The sequence below is a fragment of the Sapajus apella genome, unplaced genomic scaffold, assembly GCF_009761245.1.
Source record: "Sapajus apella isolate SASKATOON/1434 unplaced genomic scaffold, GSC_monkey_1.0 scaffold14, whole genome shotgun sequence".
In the NCBI taxonomy this organism is placed as follows: Eukaryota; Metazoa; Chordata; class Mammalia; order Primates; family Cebidae; genus Sapajus; species Sapajus apella.
The window spans coordinates 6,847,648-6,868,484 of record NW_022436954.1 but is presented as its reverse complement, the minus strand read 5'-3'; the positions used below and the strand labels follow the sequence as shown (position 1 = coordinate 6,868,484).

The following is a 20,837-nucleotide window of genomic DNA, read 5'->3' as shown; positions in this document are numbered from 1 at the left end:
CTCTCCCCGCTCCGCAGCTGCAGCCTGCACCGCCTCGCCCACTCCTCTGGCGCGCAGCGCGCCCCGCCTCTTTCTGTTACGAAAGAGCGCTTCTGGCCCCACTAGCTATCGGCTCTATTCCCCGCGCTCTCCGCGTCTCTCGCCCCGCCCCTCTCCAGGGGCCGCGTACGCCTGTGCGCCGCAGTGGTTCGGCTGACTTGGGGGCGGGACCTGCGCGGAGGTCCGCCCACTGCCGCTCCCGGCTCCGCCCCGACTCGTCCGGGCACGCAGGCGCCGCCCGCCCCGCTGATCTGATTAGCATAGGACCCCGGGCCCCGCCCCCTGCTTTGCATGCGCACGGCCGGCCCCGCCCCCGCTGTCAGCTGGAGGAAGCGGAGTAGGAAGCGGCCGCGATGTCCTTTTGTGTCCTACAAGCAGCCGGCGGCGCCGCCGAGTGAGGGGACGCGGCGCGGTGGGGCGGCGCGGCCCGAGGAGGCGGCGGAGGAGGGGCCGCCCGCGGCCCCCGGCTCACCCCGGCATTCCGGGCCGCCCGGCCCCCATGCCTGCCCGCCAGCCCTGCCGGAGCCCGAGGTCCGGGGGCGGAGGGGAGCGCTGCCTCGGGGGTGGGCGGGCGGGGCGCGGGGGCCATGTGCGAGCGCGGCAGGGAGGCGGGCGGGGCGGGCTGCAGGCGAGCTCCAGCTCTGGGGCCAGTCCGGGCCACGGTCGGGACCCAGTCGAGGGCTGGACTGGTCAGGGTTCAGGCGGGATCCGGCGTCCAAGTCCTGTGGACCGGCCTAGGGCAGAGTCTGGCTCTGGCTGCGGGTCCTGGCCCGGATCAGCCTTGGGCCTCCGATCCACCCCGTCCCGGGGCAGGGTTCAATCCGGCACTTGCCGAAGTCTCTGCGGCGGGCCGGGGTGGAAGACGGGGAGGGCTCTCAGTCGGGGAAGGGGCTCCGAAGACCACGTGGGGGCGCTCGAAGGGGCCTGGGGCCACCCTCCTCTCTGGGTCAAAGGTCATCGCACCGGCTAGGGAGAACTTCCTCCTCCTTGGCTCTCCCCACTTACTTCCTGATAACCTGATAAAGGTCCCCCGCGGGGGGAGGGGAGGCGTAGCAACTTTAGGCAACTTCCCAAAGGTGTGCGCAGGTTGAGGGGCGGGGCGCGGCGCCCTGGGAGGTGGCGGCCTCTGCGACAGCGGGAGTGTGAGAGTGGACGCGCAGGCCGGTCCAGAGGAGGTGCCTGGAATCGGCATGCTGGGGCAGGAGGGTAGCCGCGTGTCAGGTGTGAAAAGCTCTGGAGGTGTTTTCACGAGTCCCTGCCCGTGCGTGTGGACGTGGGGACCTAGTGAGAGTGTGTGTGATCATGAGCCTTGACTGAGTTGGCGGATGGGGTGTGCGCTCCAGATGAAGTGTGTGAGCACAAGTGTGAGCGGGAGTTAGCATCGGTTTGGGAAGGCTGGTGCAAGCGTGAAGGCCCTCTGCAGAGAGTGAGCCTGCGTGGGCTTGTGGGGCCCCTGCGCAGCCCTGTGAGTGGTGTGTGAACTCGGTGTGAACACAGCCACTGCCCTTGGGTCTGCGCTTCAGTTGTGCCCTCCAATGCGGAATACCCCGATGAAGGCAGGGTCTCAGAGGTCCCTCGAACATCTGGAGAAAACTGGGAGGTATCCTGCTCCTGGCTGGGGATTCCAGGTGGGGTTGAAGGTTGCCTGGGGGCTATGGTTACCCTGCTTCCTGACCTGGGTGGGAGTAAGGGCTTTCTAAGCCTCCCCCAGGTTCCCAAGGGGGAGACCTGCTGTCAGTTACCGGCCCTGTAGGCGCTGGAGACTCTGTTTCCATGGCAACAGCTGGGAGGGGGGCTCTGTTCCTGGGCAGTCCTTCCTTGGACTCTGCCCCCCCTTCCTCCCCACTTGCTGGGCCTGGAAGCCTGGCCCTAGGCCTGAGGTTGGGCAACCCTGTGGCAGGGTGTCTTCCATCCCCCATGCCAGTGCCTCCCTGCGAACCTATGGGTCTCTCCCTGCAGGTGACCAGCGCCATGTCCAGCCAGGTGGTGGGCATTGAGCCTCTATACATCAAGGCAGAGCCGGCCAGCCCCGACAGTCCAAAGGGTTCCTCAGAGACGGAGACCGAGCCTCCTGTGACCCTTGCCCCTGGTCCAGCTCCCACCCGCTGCCTCCCAGGCCATAAGGAAGAGGAGGATGGGGAGGGGGCTGGGCCTGGCGAGCAGGGCGGTGGGAAGCTGGTGCTCAGCTCCCTGCCCAAGCGCCTCTGCCTGGTCTGTGGGGACGTGGCCTCCGGCTACCACTATGGTGTGGCATCCTGTGAGGCCTGCAAAGCCTTCTTCAAGAGGACCATCCAGGGTGAGCCCCCAGCCCACTCCCCTGGCCTTTGCCCTGCACCCTCTGGGTATACTGCTGGGTGCAGTAGGCCCCCAGGTGGCCGTGGCACCGCTCAAGGCTGGCAATCTGGTGTTTCCAGGCCCTCTACCTCCCAGACACCCTTTTCCCTAGAAGCGTGGTGAAGGTGCCAGTGTGTGCCGATGCATTGCAGTGGATGTGAGTGAGCTCAGGGCACCACCTGGGTTTCTGGGTACTCTAGGCCCAGCACCTTCTACGGTGGCTCTGAAAGAGTCCAAGGCAGCCTGTGTCTGTTCCTAAGGTTTGTTCTTCTTTCTGGCAGCTTCTGACCACTCCCCAGCATAGAACATGTCCCTTTTTCTTGATTTCCCCAAAGCAGCACCAACACAAAGATTTTAATTTTGTTTTCTTTTTTTTGAGGCAGTCTCACTCTGTTGCCCAGATCTCGGCTCACTGCAACCTCCGCCTCCTGGGTTTAAGAGATTCTCCTGCCTCAGGCTCCCAAGTAGCTGGGACTACAGGTGTGCACCACCATGCCCAGCGAATTTTTGTATTTTTAGTAGAGATGACGTTTTACCATGATGGCCAGGCTGGTCTCAAACTCCTGACCTAAAATCATCTGCCTGTCTCGGCCTCCCAAAACAAGGCAGATTTTTATTGGTATTTGAGAGGGACTATATCATAGTTTAGCACCCAACTTTAAAAAGACTAACAGGCATCTCTGCTCTTAAAAGTCTCTGATTTTTTTCTCACTCAGGAAAGCATATCAGAATTTGGGGAATGAGCAGGATGCTGATGTAAGCATTACCTGGGAAGGGCCTGTTATTTCCATTATTTCTGTTTTTACCTAGCCATTTGTTACTTTGGGGCTATAACATGTATAATTAAAAATATATATGTATATCGGCTGGGCGCGGTGGCTCACGCCTGTAATCCCAGCACTTTGGGAGGCTGAGGCGGTTGGATTATGAAGTTGGGAGTTCAAGACCAGCTTGGCCAACATGATGAAACCCCATCTCTACTAAAAATACAAAAATTAGGCAGCGTGGTGGTGGGCTTCTGCAATCCCAGCTACTTGGGAGGCTGAGGCAGGGAATTGCTTGAACCCAGGAGGTTGCAGTCAACGGAGATCGAGCCACTGAACTCCAGCCTGGGCGACAGAGAGACACCGTGTCTCAAAAAAAAAAAAAGCCTTGAATGCTTACCTTGTGCTAGGCACTGTGTCCTTTTATGATCTCAGTTAGTCCTGATAGCAACTCTATATAAGGTGTCAGCGCTGTTATAACTGAGACTAAGAGAGGCATTGGAAACTTTGTTGAAGTCTCACAGCTAGGAAATGGCAGGACCGGATTTGAACTTGGGTCAGTATAGATCCATAGCTGAGCTCTTCAATGTTAGACTGCTGCCTCTGCTTATTACTAATAACACAGAACTTTGGACAGGTGCCGAATGGCTGATTGTGACATTCCAGCAAGTTTTGTTTTGTTTTGTTTTGTTTTTGGAGACAGAGTCTCGCTCTGTAGCCCAGGCTGGAGTGCAGTGGCACAGTCTCGGTTCACTGCAGCCTCTGCCTCCTGGGTTCAAGCAATTCTCCACCTCAGCCTTCCAAGTAGCTGGGACTACAGGTGTATACCACCACGCCTGGCTAATTTATTGTATTTTAGTAAAGATGGGATTATACTGTGTTGCCCAGGTTGGTCTGGAACTCCTGAGCTCAGGCTGTCTGTCCTCCTCGGCCTCCCAAAGTGCTTTGGTTACAGGCGTGAGCCACCGCGCCCAGCCTTCTCCAGCAAGTTTTGTTTTTGTTTTTGAGATGGAGTTTCACTCTTGTTCAGGCTGGAGTGCAATGGCGCTGTCGTGGCTCACTGCAACCTCTGCCTCCCGGGTTCAAGTGATTTGCTTGCCTCAGCCTCCAGGTAGCTGGAATTATAGGTGCCCGCCACCACAGGCGATTAATTTTTGTGTTTTTAGTAGAGATGGGGTTTCACCATGTTGGCCAGGCTGGTCTCCAACTCCTGACCTCAGGTGATCCACCTGCCTCCCAAAGTGCTGGGATTACAGGTGGGAGCCACTGTGCCCGGTCAATTAGCAAGCTTTAACTTGGCCAAAATCCTTGATCTAAACCTTTGTACACCCTTCCCACTCTGAAGACCAGTGAGCCAGCAGGCCCAGGTGCGGGTGCCTCCTACCACCCTGGGGCCCTTCACTGTGTGTTGACTGTTGACAAATATTTATTGAGTGCTGGCTATGGATAGGAATTGTATACTGAGCACCTAGGAGTCAGAACCATGGTAGACGCTTTGCCCGTATCATCCCCTTTCATTTTCACCACCCATCTCTGTGGGACATTCCTTATCATCCCACTTTTACAGCCGGGAAAACTGAGGGCTCAAGGGGTTAAGTATGGTACTTGCCCAAGGTCATAAAATATGTGGTAGCCAGAATCCCTGCTCGGCACAGACCTGTGCTTTGCTGTCCTGGCCAGTGTTCCGGGCCTTGGGGATACAGCTGGGGCTGGAGCAGGGCCGTTTCTGCCCTCAAGCAGTTTGCTTTCTGGCAGAGGGGAGAGCTGGGCAGCAGTGAGTTGCACAGACTTGTCTTATTACAGGTATGCACAGGAAGGGGAGGTGCTGGGGGTATGCCAGGGGAAGGGGCTGGTTCTGAGGCTCCAGAGGGCTTCCCTGAGGAAGTGTCTTTTTTTTGAGACCGAGTTTTGCCCTTGCTGCCCAGGCTGGAGTGCAATGGCATGATCTCGGCTTACTGCAACCTCTGCCTCCCAGGTTCAAGTGATTCTCCTGCCTCAGCCCCCAAGTAGCTGGGATTACAGGCTTGTGCCACCATGCCCGGCCAATTTTGTATGTTTAGTAGAGTTGGGGTTTCTCGATGTTAGCCAGGCTGGTCTCGAACTCCTGACTTCAGGTGATCTGCCTGTCTCAGCTTCCCAAAGTGCTGGGATTACCGGTGTGAGCCACCGTGCCCAGTCTTTTTTTTTTTTTTGAGACAGAGTTTCACTCTGGTTGCCCAGGCTGAAGTACAGTGGCATGATCTCAGCTCACTGAAACCTCTGCCTCCCAGGTTCAAGCAATTCTCCTGCCTCAGCCTCCCAAGTAGGTGGGATTACAGGCATGTGCCACCACTCCCAGCTAATTTTGTATTTTTACTAGGGAGTTGGTTTTGCCATGTTGGCCTGGCTGGTCTCAAACCCCTGACCTCAGGTGGTCCGCCTGCCTCCGCCTCCAAAAGTGCTGGGATTACAGGCATGAGTGCCCGGCTATGGTGTCTTGAGCTGAGTTCAGAAGCCCAAATAGGGGGTAGGAGAAAACGCACTGTGAGGAGAAATGTGCTGCTGGCCTGCTGGCTGGCTGTGTCATTTTGGTCCTTGCGGGGCCTGTGAGGCTGAGAGGGCCGCCAGCACCTACTATGTGCCAGGCCCTGGGCTAACGCTGGAGCCAGCTCCTGCCCCGGTGGAGCTGCCACTGAAGGGGGAGGTGTAATAAACAAGATAGGTAAGTGCATCTGCGCATGCTCTGTGGGGCTAAGGGCTGAAGAGAAACCATAAGCAGGGTTCTGAGGCCAGGAGGGCTCTGCAAACGGATTTGGCATTGTCACAGGGTGGCCAGGAAAGGCTTCTCAAGGTGACAGTGAGCAGAGATCTGAAAAAGGTGAGGGAGCCTGTGTGGACCTCAGGATCAGAGCTCCGGGCAGGGCCTGTTTGAGGAACATGGAGGAGGCCAAAGGAGGGAGCAGAGGTTAAGAGGAAGCAAGGGGCCAGGTGCGGTAGCTCATGCCTGTAATCCTAGCACTTTGGGAGGCTGAGGCAGGCGGATCACAAGATCAGCAGTTCAAGACCAGCCTGGCCAATATTGTGAAACTGTGTCTCTACTAAAAATACAAAAATTAGTCGGACGTGGTGGTGGACACCTGTAATCCCAGCTACTCGGGAGGCTGAGGCAGGATAATTACTTGAACCCGGGAGGTGGAGGTTGTAGTGAGCCAAGATGGTGCCACTGCACTCCAGCATGGTGACAGAGAGAGACTCTGTTTCAAAAATAAAAAGGTGGCAAGGAGCAGGGGCGTAGGCTTGGGAGGACGTGGGTTTGCTTTGGCTTCGACTCTGAGAAGGGAATCCCCCAAGGGTTTTGAGCAGAGGAGGCACAGGGTGTGATGGAGTTTTAATAGGACCCTTTTGGCTGCTGTGTTGAGAATAGACTGGAGCAAGCAGGGACGGAGCAGGAGACCAGCAGGGGCGAGGTGACAGTGACTCAGGTCAAGGGTGGAAGCAGTTGCCAGACACAGGAGGTGGTTTCTGGACCTAGGAGGAGGTAAAGCCCGCCAGAACGTGTCAATGGCTTGGATGTGGGGTGTGAAAGGAACCAAAGATGCCGCCGAGTGAACAGGTGGAGTCCACGTAGGCCATGTTCCGTCCGAGATTCCTTCTAGACATGCAGGATGTTGAGGAGGCAGCTGGAGAGATGAGTCTGGAGCTCACAGCAGGTCCAGGCTGGAGGTAGAACTGTGAGAGCCAAACAGCTGGGGAAGATCGCCATGGGACTGGAGACAAGCTCCAAGGACAGCCCTGGAGTTCCGGATGGAAGAGCTTGGGGAGATGTACATAAACCACTAAGTGGCCAGCGCGGTGGGAGGAAAACCAGAGTGTATGGTGTCCTAGAAGCAAAAGAAGGTCTTTAAGTGTTTCTAGGAGCAGGAAGTGACCAGCGGCCTTAGATGCTCCTTTTAGACCAAGTAACATGAGGACTGAGAACTGACCACTGGGTTTAGCAATGCAGAGTCCCTTGTGGCCCTTGTCAGCAGATGAGGGCAGTATGGTCCAGAGATGAGGCTTGGGGCCCAGATGTAGCGCAGCTGCCCGGTCCAGCTCCTCCCTTGTCCAGGCAGGGCCCCGCCACCTAGCAGCTGCTCCTCTTCCTGCCTGCCTATGGCCGCCTGGTCTCCCTTTCCTCCCCATATCCCCACACCTGTGCTTGGCCGGGGAGAGTCAGAGCTCCCCTGTCAGCTGGGTCCCCTCCTGGCCCTGGGAGGCCGCCACTGGAGCCCTGCCTCTTCCTGGCAGGGAGCATCGAGTACAGCTGTCCGGCTTCCAACGAGTGTGAGATCACCAAGCGGAGACGCAAGGCCTGCCAGGCCTGCCGCTTCACCAAGTGCCTGCGGGTGGGCATGCTCAAGGAGGGTGAGCGCTGGGCAGGGGCTGGGCGAGGGGTGGGGGAGCAGGGCCTGGCCCGGGTAGGGGCGAGGTTTGGGAGTTCTGGTGAGTGGCCTGGGGAGGAAAGCTCTGGAGAGCAAGCCCTGCCCTTCCCCCACCCCACAGTCACAATCCTGTCTGTCCTACAATTCAAGGAGTACGCCTGGACCGCGTCCGGGGTGGGCGGCAGAAGTACAAGCGGCGGCCAGAGGTGGACCCACTGCCCTTCCCAGGCCCCTTCCCTGCTGGGCCCCTGGCAGTAGCCGGAGGCCCCCGGAAGGCAGGTGAGAGCACTGTGGGTCCCTGGGGTAGGACACGAGAGGCCTGTGTGTGGCATCATAGTTACCTTGGGCACTGGGACCTGTGTTTCCCCTTCATCTCTTCACTTATTCATTTCCCCAAGACATTCGAAAATGCCTTTTCCTGCAGCAGTATGTCTGGGAACAGGGACAGATTTTCCAACACTCACAGCCTGTCCACAACAGACAGGCTTTCCCTGGGAGATAGTTAGCGCTCTTCCCTGGAGCGAAGTTGCTGGCCAGCCGCTACTGAGGAAGGCCACAGCGGGAGCAGCTCTGGGAGGATGCTTGATCCCTGAGGCTTAACAGACTCGAGTCCTCCTGACGCTTGTCCTCTAATTGTTGCCACAGCCCCAGTGAATGCACTGGTGTCTCATCTGCTGGTGGTTGAGCCTGAGAAACTCTATGCCATGCCTGACCCCGCGGGCCCTGATGGGCACCTCCCAGCGGTGGCTACCCTCTGTGACCTCTTTGACCGAGAGATCGTGGTCACCATCAGCTGGGCCAAGAGCATCCCAGGTAAAGGGCCCAGGTGACCTGGGGCCGCGCTGAACGAGTCGGCTCTGCTGCACTTGCTCAGCCAGGCCCGCTCCCCTCTAGGCTTCTCATCGCTGTCGCTGTCTGACCAGATGTCAGTACTGCAGAGCGTGTGGATGGAGGTGCTGGTGCTGGGTGTGGCCCAGCGCTCACTGCCACTGCAGGATGAGCTGGCCTTCGCTGAGGACTTAGTCCTGGATGAAGAGGGGGCTCGGGCAGCTGGCCTAGGGGAACTGGGGGCTGCCCTGCTGCAGCTGGTGCGGCGACTGCAGGCCCTCCGGCTGGAGAGAGAGGAGTACGTCCTCCTGAAGGCCCTGGCCCTTGCCAATTCAGGTGAGCCTGGGGCAGGTCACCTAACAGGTGTCTTCATAAGGTCTTCAGGTTTTTAACTCAGTGATGGTGTCACAGTCCCATTTTGCAGATAAGGAAAACTGAGGCTTAGGGAAGAACAATGATTTGCTCAGAGTCAAAAACCAAGCCAAGTGCAAGCTCCAGACTGCACACAGGATTTTGAGCCCTAGTGCCATGTTCATGCAGAAAGGCCAAGTTTAGTGGGAGGGAAGGTGAGGAGGGTACAAGGTGGCCACAGTGGAGGGAGAAAGGGTGGGGCCCCGGCTCATGGTGCCCCTCAGTCAAGCCAATCAACAAATTCTCATTTGGCTCCTCCTTAGGCCCCATCTAGCAGTGCTCAAGCAGATGTGGGGAGTGCCCTTGCCAGGGATAGTCCAGGCCACCAGCATGCTCCTCTCCTTGCAGACTCTGTGCACATCGAAGATGCTGAGGCTGTGGAGCAGCTGCGAGAAGCCCTGCACGAGGCCCTGCTGGAGTACGAAGCCGGCCGGGCTGGCCCCGGAGGGGGTGCTGAGCGGCGGCGGGCGGGCAGGCTGCTGCTCACGCTACCACTCCTCCGCCAGACAGCGGGCAAAGTGCTGGCCCATTTCTATGGCGTGAAGCTGGAAGGCAAGGTGCCCATGCACAAGCTGTTCTTGGAGATGCTCGAGGCCATGATGGACTAAGGCAAGGGGTGGAACTGGTGGGGGTTCTGGCAGGACCTGCCCAGCATGGGGTCAGCCCCAAGGGCTGGGGCGGAGCTGGGGTCTGGGCAGTGCCACAGCCTGCTGGCAGGGCCAGGGCAATGCCATCAGCCCCTGGGAGCAGGCGCCACGTCCTCCCCTCCCCGCTCCTAGGGGTTATCAGAAGCTGGGAACGTGTCCAGGCTCTGGGCACAGTGCTGCCCCTTGCAAGCCATAACGTGCCCCCAGAGTGCAGGGGGCCTTGCGGAAGCCATAGTGGGCTGCAGGGGATGTGTGGGAGGCAGAAGCCTATCTCAGGGAGGGAAGGGGATGGAGGCCACCGTCTCCCAGTGGGTGATGCTTTTGCTGCTGCTTAATCCTACCCCCACTCCAGAGCAGAGCGGGACTTGGAGAGCAAAGGCCCCTGCCCCCTTCGCTCCTCTCTCATCATTTGCATTGGGCATTAGTGCCCCCCCTTGAAGCAATAACTCCAAGCAGGCTCCAGCCCCTGGACCCCTGGGGTGGCCAGGGCTTCCCCATCAGCTCCCACCCAGCCTCCTCAGGGGGTAGGAGAGCACTGCCTCTATGCCCTGCAGAGCAATAACACTATATTTATTTTTGGGTTTGGCCAGGGAGGCGCAGGGACATGGGGCAAGCCAGGGCCCAGAGCCCTTGGCTGGACAGAGACTCTATTTTAATGTATATTTGCTGCAAAGAGAAACCGCTTTTGGTTTTGAACCTTTAATGAGAAAAAAATATATACTATGGAGCTCAAGAGCACTGTGTGTGTGGTGTGTTACTGGGTCAAGGATTGGGGATACACAACAAAAATACACACGGTCATAACAAGAAAAACTGGCGCCTGGCACGATCAACTCTCAGATTCGTCTTCACTCAGCAGCATGTTGGGGATCCCGCGGCTGATGGGGAACATACGTCCAGACTCCGGGCACTGCAGGGTGCCCTCCACCACTTCCACCTGCAGGCGGGGAGGGACAGAGCTGAGCACTGGCAGCCTCAGTGCGGGAGGCAGGTGGCCCGGGAAGCAGGTGACGGGCCGCTTCTCACCTCCAGCAGCAGGTGGTGCATGGTCCTCAGAAACTCTTCATTCTCCTCGTACCCCTCAACCGGCCCTTTAGGTACCTGGACCAGGCGCAACTGTGGGCAAGAGGCTGAAATTATCTCCTGGCATCCCGAACTCCCTCCTCAGTCCGGTTGAGGTGTGCCCGCCCCCCACTCCTCGGGATGTGCTCGGGCGGGGGAAGTATCCTCACGTTATCGGCCGCCTCCAGGAACGCCGCCCACTCCACCTTGGGTATCATACGCGCCACGAATTGGGGGTTGAACTCCACGGGGCAGATACGGACCTCCGTGGCCTGCAGAGTGGAAGAGTTTAGTTAGGCAAGCACTGGGCTCCGGTCCACCACCCCGCCCGAAGAGAGGAGAGACCGCCGCTGGCTGGTACCTGGAGGCGCAGGGGGAAGCCACGGGGCCCCACCCCCCGCACATGCGAGCTCAGTAGATTGTGGGTGAGCAGTTTCATGTCTCCTCACGAGCTTTCTCCAGGCCGGAACCGGAAGAGGGTCGTCCTCCGCTTGCGTCACTTCCGAGGATGCGCCACTCAATGCTATTGGATGGCTAGAAGAACCGGAAGTAGTGAACTTGCCGGAACTTCTGGTGCTTGAGGAAGCTGAGTTAGGTAGGTGAAAGACCTGTCCGGTCACGCGCTGCTACCGGAAGCGTCTTAGCAGGAGATTGCTACGGCGCACGCCCAGTGTTTTTTGCCACAAATACTACGCAAGATGCAAATTATATGCAAAATAGCTGCAATGCAGGGGCTCTCGTTGAACGCAAAATAAACATGTTTTACCCTACACAGGCCCCTGACACCGTCGTCTTCTGTACCCCGCTTTCGGTTAAGGAGCAGAAACACTGCCCCATCTAAATTAGGCCCATGGAGGCCGAGCGGCACCTCATTCTTGTATGCAAATTAGCGGCTCCACTGCCGAAAGCTCCGCCCCACTGATAAATACGCCTGCGGTCCAGCCCTAATGCAAATGAGGCTAGGGTCCTAGAGGATCTATTCGGCTTGTGGCCGCTCGCGCCTGCGCAGTGGAAGAGGCCTCGGCCCGCCTTCCGCCGACATTGCTACTGCGCCTCCAGCCGTGCCCCGCCCGCTGCGGTCTTTCCAGCCAGGGGGCGGAGTGAAAGTAGCCGTGGGGCGGGCATGGGACTAGCCAGGCTGTGCGCCCTGAGACGCACAGCGGGTTTTGTACTCGTTGGTGGGGCCGCCGGTCAGTCTGTGGCAGTGGGAGCGGCGGCCGCAGCGGGAGCGGCAGCAAGACGGCGAGGTGAAGGAGGGTGGGCGTCTGGCGGAGTCCGCAGTTTCAGCAGAGTCGCTGCAGCCATGGCCCCGATCAAGGTGACCGCTGGCCGAGCCGGGCCTGACATCCCCCACTCTCCCCATGCGAACCCGCGTCCCGCTGGTCTGGGGGTGTCGCCTTCTTTCCTGCCTGCCCCTCCCATCCCCTCAGAAGGCCCGCGTGGCTGCCCACCCTTCTCTCCAATGGTGGGGGCCTCACCTTCTGGGACAGTCGCGAGGCATTTTTTTTTTTTTGAGACAGAGTCTCATTCTGTCGCCCAGGTTGGAGTGCAGTGTCGCGATCTCGGCTCACTGCAACCGCCGCCTTCCGAGTTCAATCGATTCTGCAGCCTCAGCCTCCTGAGTAGCTGGGGCTACAGGCGCGAGCCACCGTGCCCGGCTAATTTTTGTATTTTTTGGTAAAGACGGGGTTTCACCATGTTGGCCAGGCTGGTTTTGACCTCCCGACCTCAGGTGATCCGCCTACCTCGGCCTCCCAAAGTGCTGGGATTACAGGCGTGAGCCGCAGCGCCCGGCCTGATTTTCCCCGTCTGTCTTCTGAAACAGCTGTCCCTTAGCGACCTCGCAGGGGCTTCCCCTATCCCACTCCCCGACCTCCCCTCCTCCCATGGCAAATTCCCGCCATCTGCCTGTCCTTTCACTCATCTCCTGGAACCGTCCCCAGGGCCTTGGACCTTCCCCCTGCTCCTCCCAAACCCTTGTGAGACCCCCTTCCCTTTCTGCTTCATCCTGTTCCCAACCCCGGGCTCCTCAGAGACTCCGGCACCTCTGACTCTCTCTTCCTACCCTCTCTGGCCCCAGGAAGCCCTCAAGTACTCCGGGGAGACGGATCCTTCCTCCTTCAAGAGATTCCTTCTTTTGTTCCATACATCCTGGGTGTAGGGGCCTGGACACCCTACCCTAACTTTTCCACCTGCTGCTATCCTCCCTTTTCCTCCTTGTGAGGGTGGGACCCTCAGACCTGGCCAAGACCCTCTCCCTCCGTGTTTTCAGGGACTCCTCCTCACCCCCAAATGCAGCCCTCTACCCCCGCCCCGCCCATTTATCCCACTCCTTTCCTGTAACCTAGACAGTGTGTTATGCAACCCTTTTGACACTTGGGGAGGCCTTCCTGCCCTTTCTCTGTTGTCACCAATGGGCCCTTAAGAGGACTAGGGCCACCTTGAAACCTGGAGGATATGGCGTAACTCGGTGCGGGCAGGCAGGGAGGGCCCCTGGAAACTCTGACAGGGCTGGAGTTTCCTGCTGGACGTCAGCCCTAGCTCCTGCAGGCGCAGCTGCCAGGCTCTCTGTTCACCTTCCCGCCTCCGGTTTGCCCCGCTGTCTCACCGCCCTTACCTTGGAGTCCTTCCTTCTAGGTGGGAGATGCCATCCCAGCAGTGGAGGTGTTTGAAGGGGAGCCAGGAAACAAGGTGAACCTGGCAGAGTTGTTTAAGGGCAAGAAGGGTGTGCTGTTCGGAGTTCCCGGGGCCTTCACCCCTGGCTGTTCCAAGGTGAGGCCCTTCCCTTCTGAGGACCAGGACCTGGGATGTTTTGTGTTGCTTTGAAGTCCTCCACATAGTCCTGACAGGAAGGCAAAAAGCATTTCAGTGCTATTGGAAAACAAGTAGAGGCTGCTGGAAGGGAGCAGCACCAGCAATGCTGGAGAAAAGCTTACTGCAATGAAATCCAGCACCCCTGTTGGTCTTGCTAAATGACAGGCACTGTGGAAGGTGCTTGGGAGTCAGATAAATAAGACATAGTTCTGCCCATGGGAAGTTCATATTCTGGACCAGACGGCATTAAGTTTCATTCTGAGCTTCCTAGTGGCCAAGGCAAAAAGGAAATAGAATGGTTTAGACAGCCCTCATTGTTTGATCAAAGCTGTTGAGGCAGAGCAGTGAGGAGGGCCTGGAGATGAAGGGTGGGCTGGGGGGCAGATGCAGTTATCCCTTTGCTGACCCTTTATTTCCCTTCCCCAGACCCACCTGCCAGGGTTTGTGGAGCAGGCCGAGGCTCTGAAGGCCAAGGGAGTCCAGGTGGTGGCATGCCTGAGTGTTAATGATGCCTTTGTGACTGGCGAGTGGGGCCGAGCCTACAAGGCGGAAGGCAAGGTGAGATGCGGGCCTGCAGGGAGTCAGGGCCAGGTAGGAGATTCTTCTTGTGATGTTTCCTTTCTCTGCAGGTTCGGCTCCTGGCTGACCCTACTGGGGCCTTTGGGAAGGTGAGTGTTCTGTGTTCCCCCAACCTGCACAGGGAGATAGCAGTATGGGGAGCAGTGGGGGCCCTTGGCCTCCTCGGGGGTTTCTGACACTTTTCTTTGTCTCTTCTTAGGAGACAGACTTATTACTAGATGATTCGTTGGTGTCCATCTTTGGGAATCGACGTCTCAAGAGGTAAAAGTGGGAGAGTCGTCCATGAGGGGAGAGTCTTCTGTCGGGGGAGAGTCCTCTGTGTGGGAAAATCCTCTGTTGGGGGAGAATCCTCTGTGGGGGGAGAGTCCTCAATGGGGAGAGAGTCTTCTGTGGAGGAGAGTCCTCTGTGAGGGAGAATCCTCTGTGGGGGGAGAATCTTCTTTTTGGGGAGAGTGCTCTGTGGGGAGAGTCCTCTGTGGGGGGAGAGTCTTCTATGGGGAGAGAGTCCTCTGTGGGGGGAGAGTCCTCTATTGCAGGGAGTCCTCTGTGGGGGAGAGTCTTATGTGGGGGAGAGTCCTCTATTGGGAGGAGTTCTCTGGTGGGAGGAGAGTCCTCTGTTGGGGGGGAAGTCCTCTGGTTGGGGGAATCCTCTGTTGGGGAGAGTCCTTTGTGGAAAGGAGTCCTCTGTGGGGTTCTCTTGGGCCCCTGGCTCTTCACTGCCCATCTCCATGCTCTACCTCCAAGCCCAGGCTGATGCAGCTGTCTGGGCCTGTCTTTCTGGCAGATTCTCCATGGTGGTACAGGATGGCATAGTGAAGGCCCTGAATGTGGAACCAGATGGCACAGGCCTCACCTGCAGCCTAGCACCCAACATCATCTCGCAGCTCTGAGGCCCTGGGCCAGATCGCTCCCTCTACCCCTCCCTATCTCACCTGCCCAGCCCTGTGCCAGGGCCCTGCAATTAGAACCTTGGCCAGATTTCTGCAATAAACATTTGTGGCTTGTGCCCTTCTTCTTGGTTAGGAATGGCTGTTTTGCTTAGTGCCAGGCATCCTGGCATCGTCACAGACTGGGCGAGAGCGGTCAGAGCGCATATGGGCTGAAAGGGAGAATGCAGGGGGTTTTGGCTTGATTAAGGGGGAGTCGGGGAGGGAGTTTTGAGCGAGGTATTTTTTTTTTTCTTTTTGAGATGGAGTTTTACTGTCGCCCACGCTGGAGTGCAGTGGCATGATCTTGCCTCACCGTAATCTCCGCCTCCTGGGTTCAAGTGATTATCCTGCCTCAGCTTCCCGAGTAGCTGGGATTACAGGCACCCACCACCACGCCTGGCTAATTTTTTGTATTTTTGGTAGAGATGGGGTTTCACCATGTTGGCCAGGCTGGCCTTGAACTCCCGACAGATGATCCACCTGACTTGGCCTCACAAAGTGCTGGGATTACAAGTGTGGGCCACTGTGCCCAGCCTCGAGGGAGGTGTTAGTGAGCACCGAGAAGGAGCCAGCAAACTGAAGAGTGAGGGGAAGCAGTCCCCACAGAGGCGGCACAGAGGGCAAGGCCCAGCTGATGCCATGTGGTACACAGCGTGGCCTTTGTGCCTGCATTCTGGGTGCTCACTGATGCCATTTAGGCCGGAAACAGGGCGGGAACCTTGGCTCCCAGCACTCCTGCTGGGCCCAACCCCACCGTCCTTTCAGACTTGAACCCCTCCTGGGCACACCCTCATCCCAGGAAGAGCTCAGGTCACCTTAGGAGTATCTGACAGACAGGGAGAGGGGCTCCAGTGCAGCACTTGCTCAGTCCAGGAGGGCTCCCTGGGAGAAGAGTCTAGGTGAGCTGTGGCGGGGAGAAGACACTGGTGAGGCCTGACCAGTGGTGGCTCGGTGTGAGGGGCCTCAAGCCAGGGACACCAGCAGGGTTTGGGGCTAGGGGCCATTGCCATGGCAGGCCCTGCTCCTGGGCATCTGCCTCTTGGCGCTGGGAAGCCGTGTGTGGCGGCAGGCAGTGATCGTGAGGCCCCACTGCGTGGAGTGTAGGGGCCTGTGTGCCGCTCTCGATGCTGCCTGCCTGCTCCAGGTGTGGCAACAGCCCTCACAATAATCCGGTGAGGTGTGGGCTGCTGCTGCCTCTCAGCCATCTACATGGAGTCGGGATTCCATCACCGTGTGGAGCTGCACTGTCAGGAACCACAACACCCGGTTCCCGGGGCACTTCCTGCCGAGTGGTCCCCAGGGCTTTTGAGAGGTCAGGAAGAAGGTCAAAGAGGGGCCTCCTAGAGCAAATTACCCTTGAGGCAGTGGGAGTGGTACGGGAGGCTAGGGAGCCCATAGCCTTAGGAGTGGAAGGTGGGATGGGACAGTCCCATGCAGCCCAGCACAGTGCAAGGTGGGTGTCGGGGTAGGGGGAATGTCAGGGACGAGAGGATGCCTGGTGGTCACTGGGGCCTCTGAAGCTGGTAAGCAGCTTGCCTTGCACCCTACAGGCACCTTGGTCGTGGCTACCGTGTGCAGCCCCTGAGCTGGGAGGCTGAGTGAGGTACCAAATGGGCAGCGGAGAGCAGGACCCATGATGAGAGCAATGCCCAGGAGGTGGGGGCGGGGTGTGCTGGGAGGGAGGGTGCATCTGGGGGGCCACTTGCTGAAGGTGGAGGGGCTGGGTGCTTATAGCCGTGTTGGTAAGAACAGACACGCAGTAGGAGGGGAGCCAGCCTCCCCGCCCAGGGTCGCAGTGCTCAGCCTTCCCAAGTCGTTCCGCCCACCGACCTCTGTCTCTGTGGTTCTCTCCCACAACCTGCCACCACTTCAGGGGTCTTGGACCGGGCCAGGGCAGGAGGCTGACTGCACTCCCAGCTTCCCTGGTAACCTTACTGCCTCTCCTCTCCCACCATACTTGGTGGCACAGCGTTGTCCTCGTGGACACGCATGGTGCAAAGCCCCCTTTTTTCCCGGATACCACTTCATAATCCTCTCATTGTACAAATGAGAAAATGGACATGGCGCTTCCTACAGGGCACCTGTGAGCTTCATTGTCTCATCAGCAAATGGGGGGGCAGTGGTGGCTGACAGCTGACCCCATGGGCTGTGTGACCCATTGCTCTTTCCTGCAGCCTCGTGCTGCCGGGACAGCTCCCTGCTATCGGGAAAGCCCAGCTCCATCGCTGTCACTCAGCTGTCTCTGTTTCCTCTGCTCCTGGGCTCTTATCTGGGCTGGCTGAGACCAAGCAAGGCCTCTAGAGGAAGTATCCCCTCCAGGGTCCACTGCTACTGGCTGGGCCTTTAGGAAGGGTCGAAGGGGCTTCCGGGGCTGGGGTGGCCCTCCAGGACAGTCTGGTGTGGGTGGCGGTGGGGCTGTGGCCGCAGTGGCACTGACTGCTGAGCATGTGGGTGAGCTTGGCGGGGGACGTCCTTCGGTAGGGGAGGGGGGACTGGCCCTGGGAACTGCTTCAGGTCCTGCAGGGCTGAAAATGAAACAGCACCTGGCAAGAGAGCCTTTCATAGCTGTCTCCAGGGTGGACAGGTGGGGCTTCAGGCCTGGAGATAAGGGCAGACCAGGCCATGGTGTCCTGGACCAGAGAGCCCTGGACGCCTGGGATGCACCTGGCAGAGCTGTACATGTGGCCTTCCTGGGCTGCTGGTGGCTGAAGGACCGACATTAAAAAATATGACAAAATATCCTAGACTGGGCGCGGTGGCTCATGCCTGTAATCCCAGGACTTTGGGAGGCCTAGGTGGGCAGATCACTTGAGGTCAGGAGCCTGAGACCAGCCTGGCCAACATGGTGAAACCCCATCTCTACCAAAAATACAAAAATTAGCAGGGCATGCTGGTGTATGTCTGTAATCCCAGCTACCCAGGAAGCTGAGGCAGGAGAATTGTTTGAACCTGAGAAGTAGAGGTTGCAGTGAGCTGAGATCTGGCCACTGCACTCCAGCCTGAGCAACAGAGCAAGACTCTGTCTCAAAAAAAAAAAAAAAAAAAAAAAAGGCTGGGCAAGGTGGCTCACACCTGTAATCCCAGCACTTTGGGAGGCCGAGGCGGGTGGACCACCTGGGATCAAGAGTTCAAGTCCAGCCTGCCTGGTCGACATGGTGAAACAACTTCTCTACAAAAATACAAAAAAATTTAGCCAGGCATGATGGTGGGTGTCTGTTATCCTAGCTACTCGGGAGGCTGCGGTGGGAGAATCACTTGAACCCGGGAGGCAGAGGTTGCAGTGAGCCGAGATCGCGTCACTGCGCTCCAGCCTAGGCAACAGAGTGAGACTCTGTCTCAAAAAAAAAAAAAAGGAAAATAACTGGAAACATCCACTCTACACATGCCCAGTAAGACTCACTGACCTGTTCTGGCATGCCCAGGGCTATAGCAACTCACACCCAGAAGGCCAAGGGTGTTACTCAGCGTCAGTGGTTCTGGGCTTCCTGGGTCTAGGGTCCCTTTGAAACACAGCTGAACAGTTCCCCACATGAGCCTTAAGGGTGTCGACCTGCAAGGAAGAAGCCTAGGCAAAATTAATATCAGCAGAGACTTTATTTGGGCCAAGCTTGAGGATTGCGTCCCGGGAGCACGGATTCCAGTTGCCCTGAATACACGCTCTGATGAGCACAGTTGAAGTGGATTTGAAAAGGATGAGAGAGCTCCTGAGTTCTTTACCAAGAATGTTCATTAAAATAACAAACTGGCTGGCTGCTGTGGCTCAGGCCTGTCAGTTACTCTGGCAGCTGAGGTGAAAGCGTTGCTTCAGGCCAGTTCAAGACCAGCTTGGTCAACATAGCAAGATACTATCCCTAAAAAAAAAAAAAAAAGTTGTCTGAGCACGGTGGCTCACGCCTGTAATCCCAGCACTTTGAGAGGCTGAGGCGGGTGGATCACCTGAGGTCAGGAGTTCGAGACCAGCCTGGTCAACATGGTGAAACCCCGTGTCTACTAAAAATACAAAAATTAGCCAGGCATGGTGGCCAGCGATTGTAATCCCAGCTACTCAGGAGGCTGACGCAGGAGAATCACTTGAATCCAGGAGGCAGAGGTTGCAGTGAGTCAAGACTGCACTACTGCCCTCCACCCGGGGGAGAAACAGAGTAAGACTCTGTCTCAAAAAAAAAAAAAAAAAAGAAGATTAGGCTGGGTGAGGTGGCTCACGCCTCTAATCCCCACACTTTGGGAGGCCAAGGCAGGCGGATCATAAGGTCAGGAGTTCAAGACTAGCCTGACCAACATGGTGAAACCCCGTCTCAACTAAAAGTACAAAAATTAGCTGGGCACGGAGGCATGCACCTGGAGTCCCAGCTACTTGGGAGGCTGAGGCAGGAGGATTGCTTGACCCCAGGAGTTGGACACTATATATAGTAAACTATACTTGTGCCACTGCACTCCAGCCTGGGTGACAGAGTGAGACCATTCTCTAAAAGAACAAAAACAAATTAAAAAACCCACAAGCTGTTGATTGGCTCTACATTGTCCTTTGTATCACAAATACTAGGAATGTGAAAATAATGAGTGGACAGCTAATCAGAAGACTTTCAACAGTTGCCCCAGGCCTGGGCATGACCGAAGTCCCATACCTGTGCCTCTCTGGGCCTGCACACCTTGCATAGCTCCGACTCTTCTGAGCTTTTTTTCTTTTTCTTTCTTTCTTTTTTTTTTTGAGATGGAGTTTCGCTCTTGTTTCCCAGGCTAGAGTGCAGTGGTGCGATCTCGGCTCACTGCAAACTCTACCTCCCAGGTTCAAGTGATTCTCCTGCCCCAGCTTTCCGAGTAGCTGGGATTACAGGCGCCTGCCACTATGCCCAGCTAATTTTTTTGTATTTTAAGTACAGGCAGAGTTTCACAATCTTGGCCAGGCTGGTCTCGGACTCCTGATCTCAGGTATCTGCCTGCCTTGGCTTCCCAATGTTTTGGGATTACAGGCGTGAGCCACCACGTCTGGCCTTTTTTTTTCTTTTTCAGGACAGGGTCATTCAGTTGCCCAGGCTGGAGTGCAGAAGTGCTATCACAGCTTACTGTAGCCTCGACCTCCCAGGGTCAAGAGATCCTCCTACCTCAGCCTCCCTAGTAGCTGGGACTACAGGCATGTATCACCACACCGGCTAATTTTTTTGTATTTTTTGTAGAGCCAGAGTTTGCCATGTTGCCCAGGCTGGTCTTGAACTTCTGGGTTCAAGTGATCCTTGGCCTCCCAAATTGCTGTAATTACAGGCATAAGCCAGGTGTCCTCCTTCGTTATCTTTTTCTCAAGGGTTACAAGGAACCCTTGGAGTCCTTCCAAGGGTCCTAAATGACGCCCTGCTCCCACCTAGGAGGTATTATAGTCTGTGGGTTCACCAGGCTTTGGGCTCAGACCTCCAGAGCCTCCAGAGTGCGAGTCCTAGCCTGCTCCCGAGAAGCTGGGTGACCTTGGCAGGTCATTTCATTTCTCTTGACCCTACTTCCCTCATCTTTAAAGCAGGAAGAATCCAATCCACCTCATGCGTTGTTGTTCTAATCGAATGGGACAATTGATGTAAAGCATTTGGCAAGGCGCCCGGCACACTCAAGAAGTAATTAAGTCCTGGGGCTGGGCGCTGAGCCTCAGGCCTGTTCACCCAGCACTTAGGGAGGCTGAGGCGGGAGTAGCACTTGAGGTCGAGTTAGAGACCAGCCTGGCACCATAGTGAGACCCCGTCTGTACAAAAAATAAAATAATTAGGTGGGTGTGGCGGCTCGTGCCTGTAGTTCTAGCTATTCCAGAGGCTGAAGTGGGAAAATCACTTGAACCCAGGGGGCCAAGACTGCAGTGAGCTATGATTATGCCACTGCACTCCAGCTTGGGCAATAGAGCGAGACCCTGCCTCAAAAAAAAAAAAAAAATATAAAAAAAAGCTCAATAAAAGGTTATTTGAAAGATAAAAATCGGGCCAGCCACAGTGGCTCTTGCCTGTAATCCCAGCACTTTGGGAGGCTCAGATGGGAGGATCACCTGAGGTCAGG

The 20,837-nt window shown here is 57.0% G+C and overlaps 3 protein-coding genes across 5 annotated transcripts; 2 read left to right on the top strand and 1 right to left on the bottom strand.

Annotated features, from left to right (window-relative positions):
- The first annotated feature begins 353 nt into the window (after nt 1–353).
- On the top strand, nt 354–10,158 carry ESRRA (estrogen related receptor alpha). 3 transcript variants are annotated; one of them, XM_032282967.1, is made up of 7 exons: nt 354–433; nt 1,999–2,335; nt 7,404–7,520; nt 7,688–7,816; nt 8,183–8,350; nt 8,432–8,701; nt 9,125–10,158. In XM_032282967.1, the coding sequence occupies exons 2-7, from the start codon at nt 2,011–2,013 to the stop codon at nt 9,382–9,384; spliced, it is 1,269 nt and encodes a 422-aa protein (XP_032138858.1). In that variant the 5' UTR covers nt 354–433; nt 1,999–2,010; the 3' UTR covers nt 9,385–10,158. The 3 variants fall into 3 exon arrangements, with proteins under 3 accessions (XP_032138858.1, XP_032138857.1, XP_032138859.1); XM_032282966.1 differs by having other exon boundaries at nt 363–570; XM_032282968.1 differs by lacking the exon at nt 354–433 and adding an exon at nt 670–1,260.
- Nucleotides 9,975–11,473, bottom strand: TRMT112 (tRNA methyltransferase subunit 11-2). Its single transcript, XM_032282982.1, has 4 exons — nt 10,847–11,473; nt 10,656–10,757; nt 10,450–10,539; nt 9,975–10,360 (listed from the first exon to the last, which is right to left on the bottom strand). Exons 1-4 carry the CDS (start codon nt 10,922–10,924, stop codon nt 10,253–10,255), a joined length of 378 nt encoding a protein of 125 aa, XP_032138873.1. The 5' UTR covers nt 10,925–11,473; the 3' UTR covers nt 9,975–10,252.
- A 32-nt stretch (nt 11,474–11,505) lies between these two features.
- On the top strand, nt 11,506–14,887 carry PRDX5 (peroxiredoxin 5). The gene is made up of 6 exons (XM_032282975.1): nt 11,506–11,803; nt 13,123–13,257; nt 13,726–13,857; nt 13,929–13,967; nt 14,078–14,139; nt 14,663–14,887. Exons 1-6 carry the CDS (start codon nt 11,609–11,611, stop codon nt 14,766–14,768), a joined length of 669 nt encoding a protein of 222 aa, XP_032138866.1. The 5' UTR covers nt 11,506–11,608; the 3' UTR covers nt 14,769–14,887.
- Nucleotides 14,888–20,837: the final 5,950 nt, after the last annotated feature.

Excerpts from the sequence above, each read along its gene's own strand:
- ESRRA (XM_032282967.1), top strand. The coding sequence starts at position 2,011 with ATGTCCAGCCAGGTGGTGGGCATTGAGCCTCTATACATCAAGGCAGAG. Across the intron at positions 7,521-7,687 it reads GGTGGGCATGCTCAAGGAGG|GAGTACGCCTGGACCGCGTC; the intron begins GTGAGCGCTGGG and ends CTACAATTCAAG. Across the intron at positions 8,351-8,431 it reads CTGGGCCAAGAGCATCCCAG|GCTTCTCATCGCTGTCGCTG; the intron begins GTAAAGGGCCCA and ends GCTCCCCTCTAG.
- TRMT112 (XM_032282982.1), bottom strand. The coding sequence starts at position 10,924 with ATGAAACTGCTCACCCACAATCTACTGAGCTCGCATGTGCGGGGGGTG. Across the intron at positions 10,540-10,655 it reads TCCTGGAGGCGGCCGATAAC|TTGCGCCTGGTCCAGGTACC; the intron begins GTGAGGATACTT and ends TCTTGCCCACAG. Across the intron at positions 10,361-10,449 it reads TGCACCACCTGCTGCTGGAG|GTGGAAGTGGTGGAGGGCAC; the intron begins GTGAGAAGCGGC and ends CCCCGCCTGCAG.
- PRDX5 (XM_032282975.1), top strand. The coding sequence starts at position 11,609 with ATGGGACTAGCCAGGCTGTGCGCCCTGAGACGCACAGCGGGTTTTGTA. Across the intron at positions 11,804-13,122 it reads CAGCCATGGCCCCGATCAAG|GTGGGAGATGCCATCCCAGC; the intron begins GTGACCGCTGGC and ends CCTTCCTTCTAG. Across the intron at positions 13,858-13,928 it reads CCTACAAGGCGGAAGGCAAG|GTTCGGCTCCTGGCTGACCC; the intron begins GTGAGATGCGGG and ends CTTTCTCTGCAG.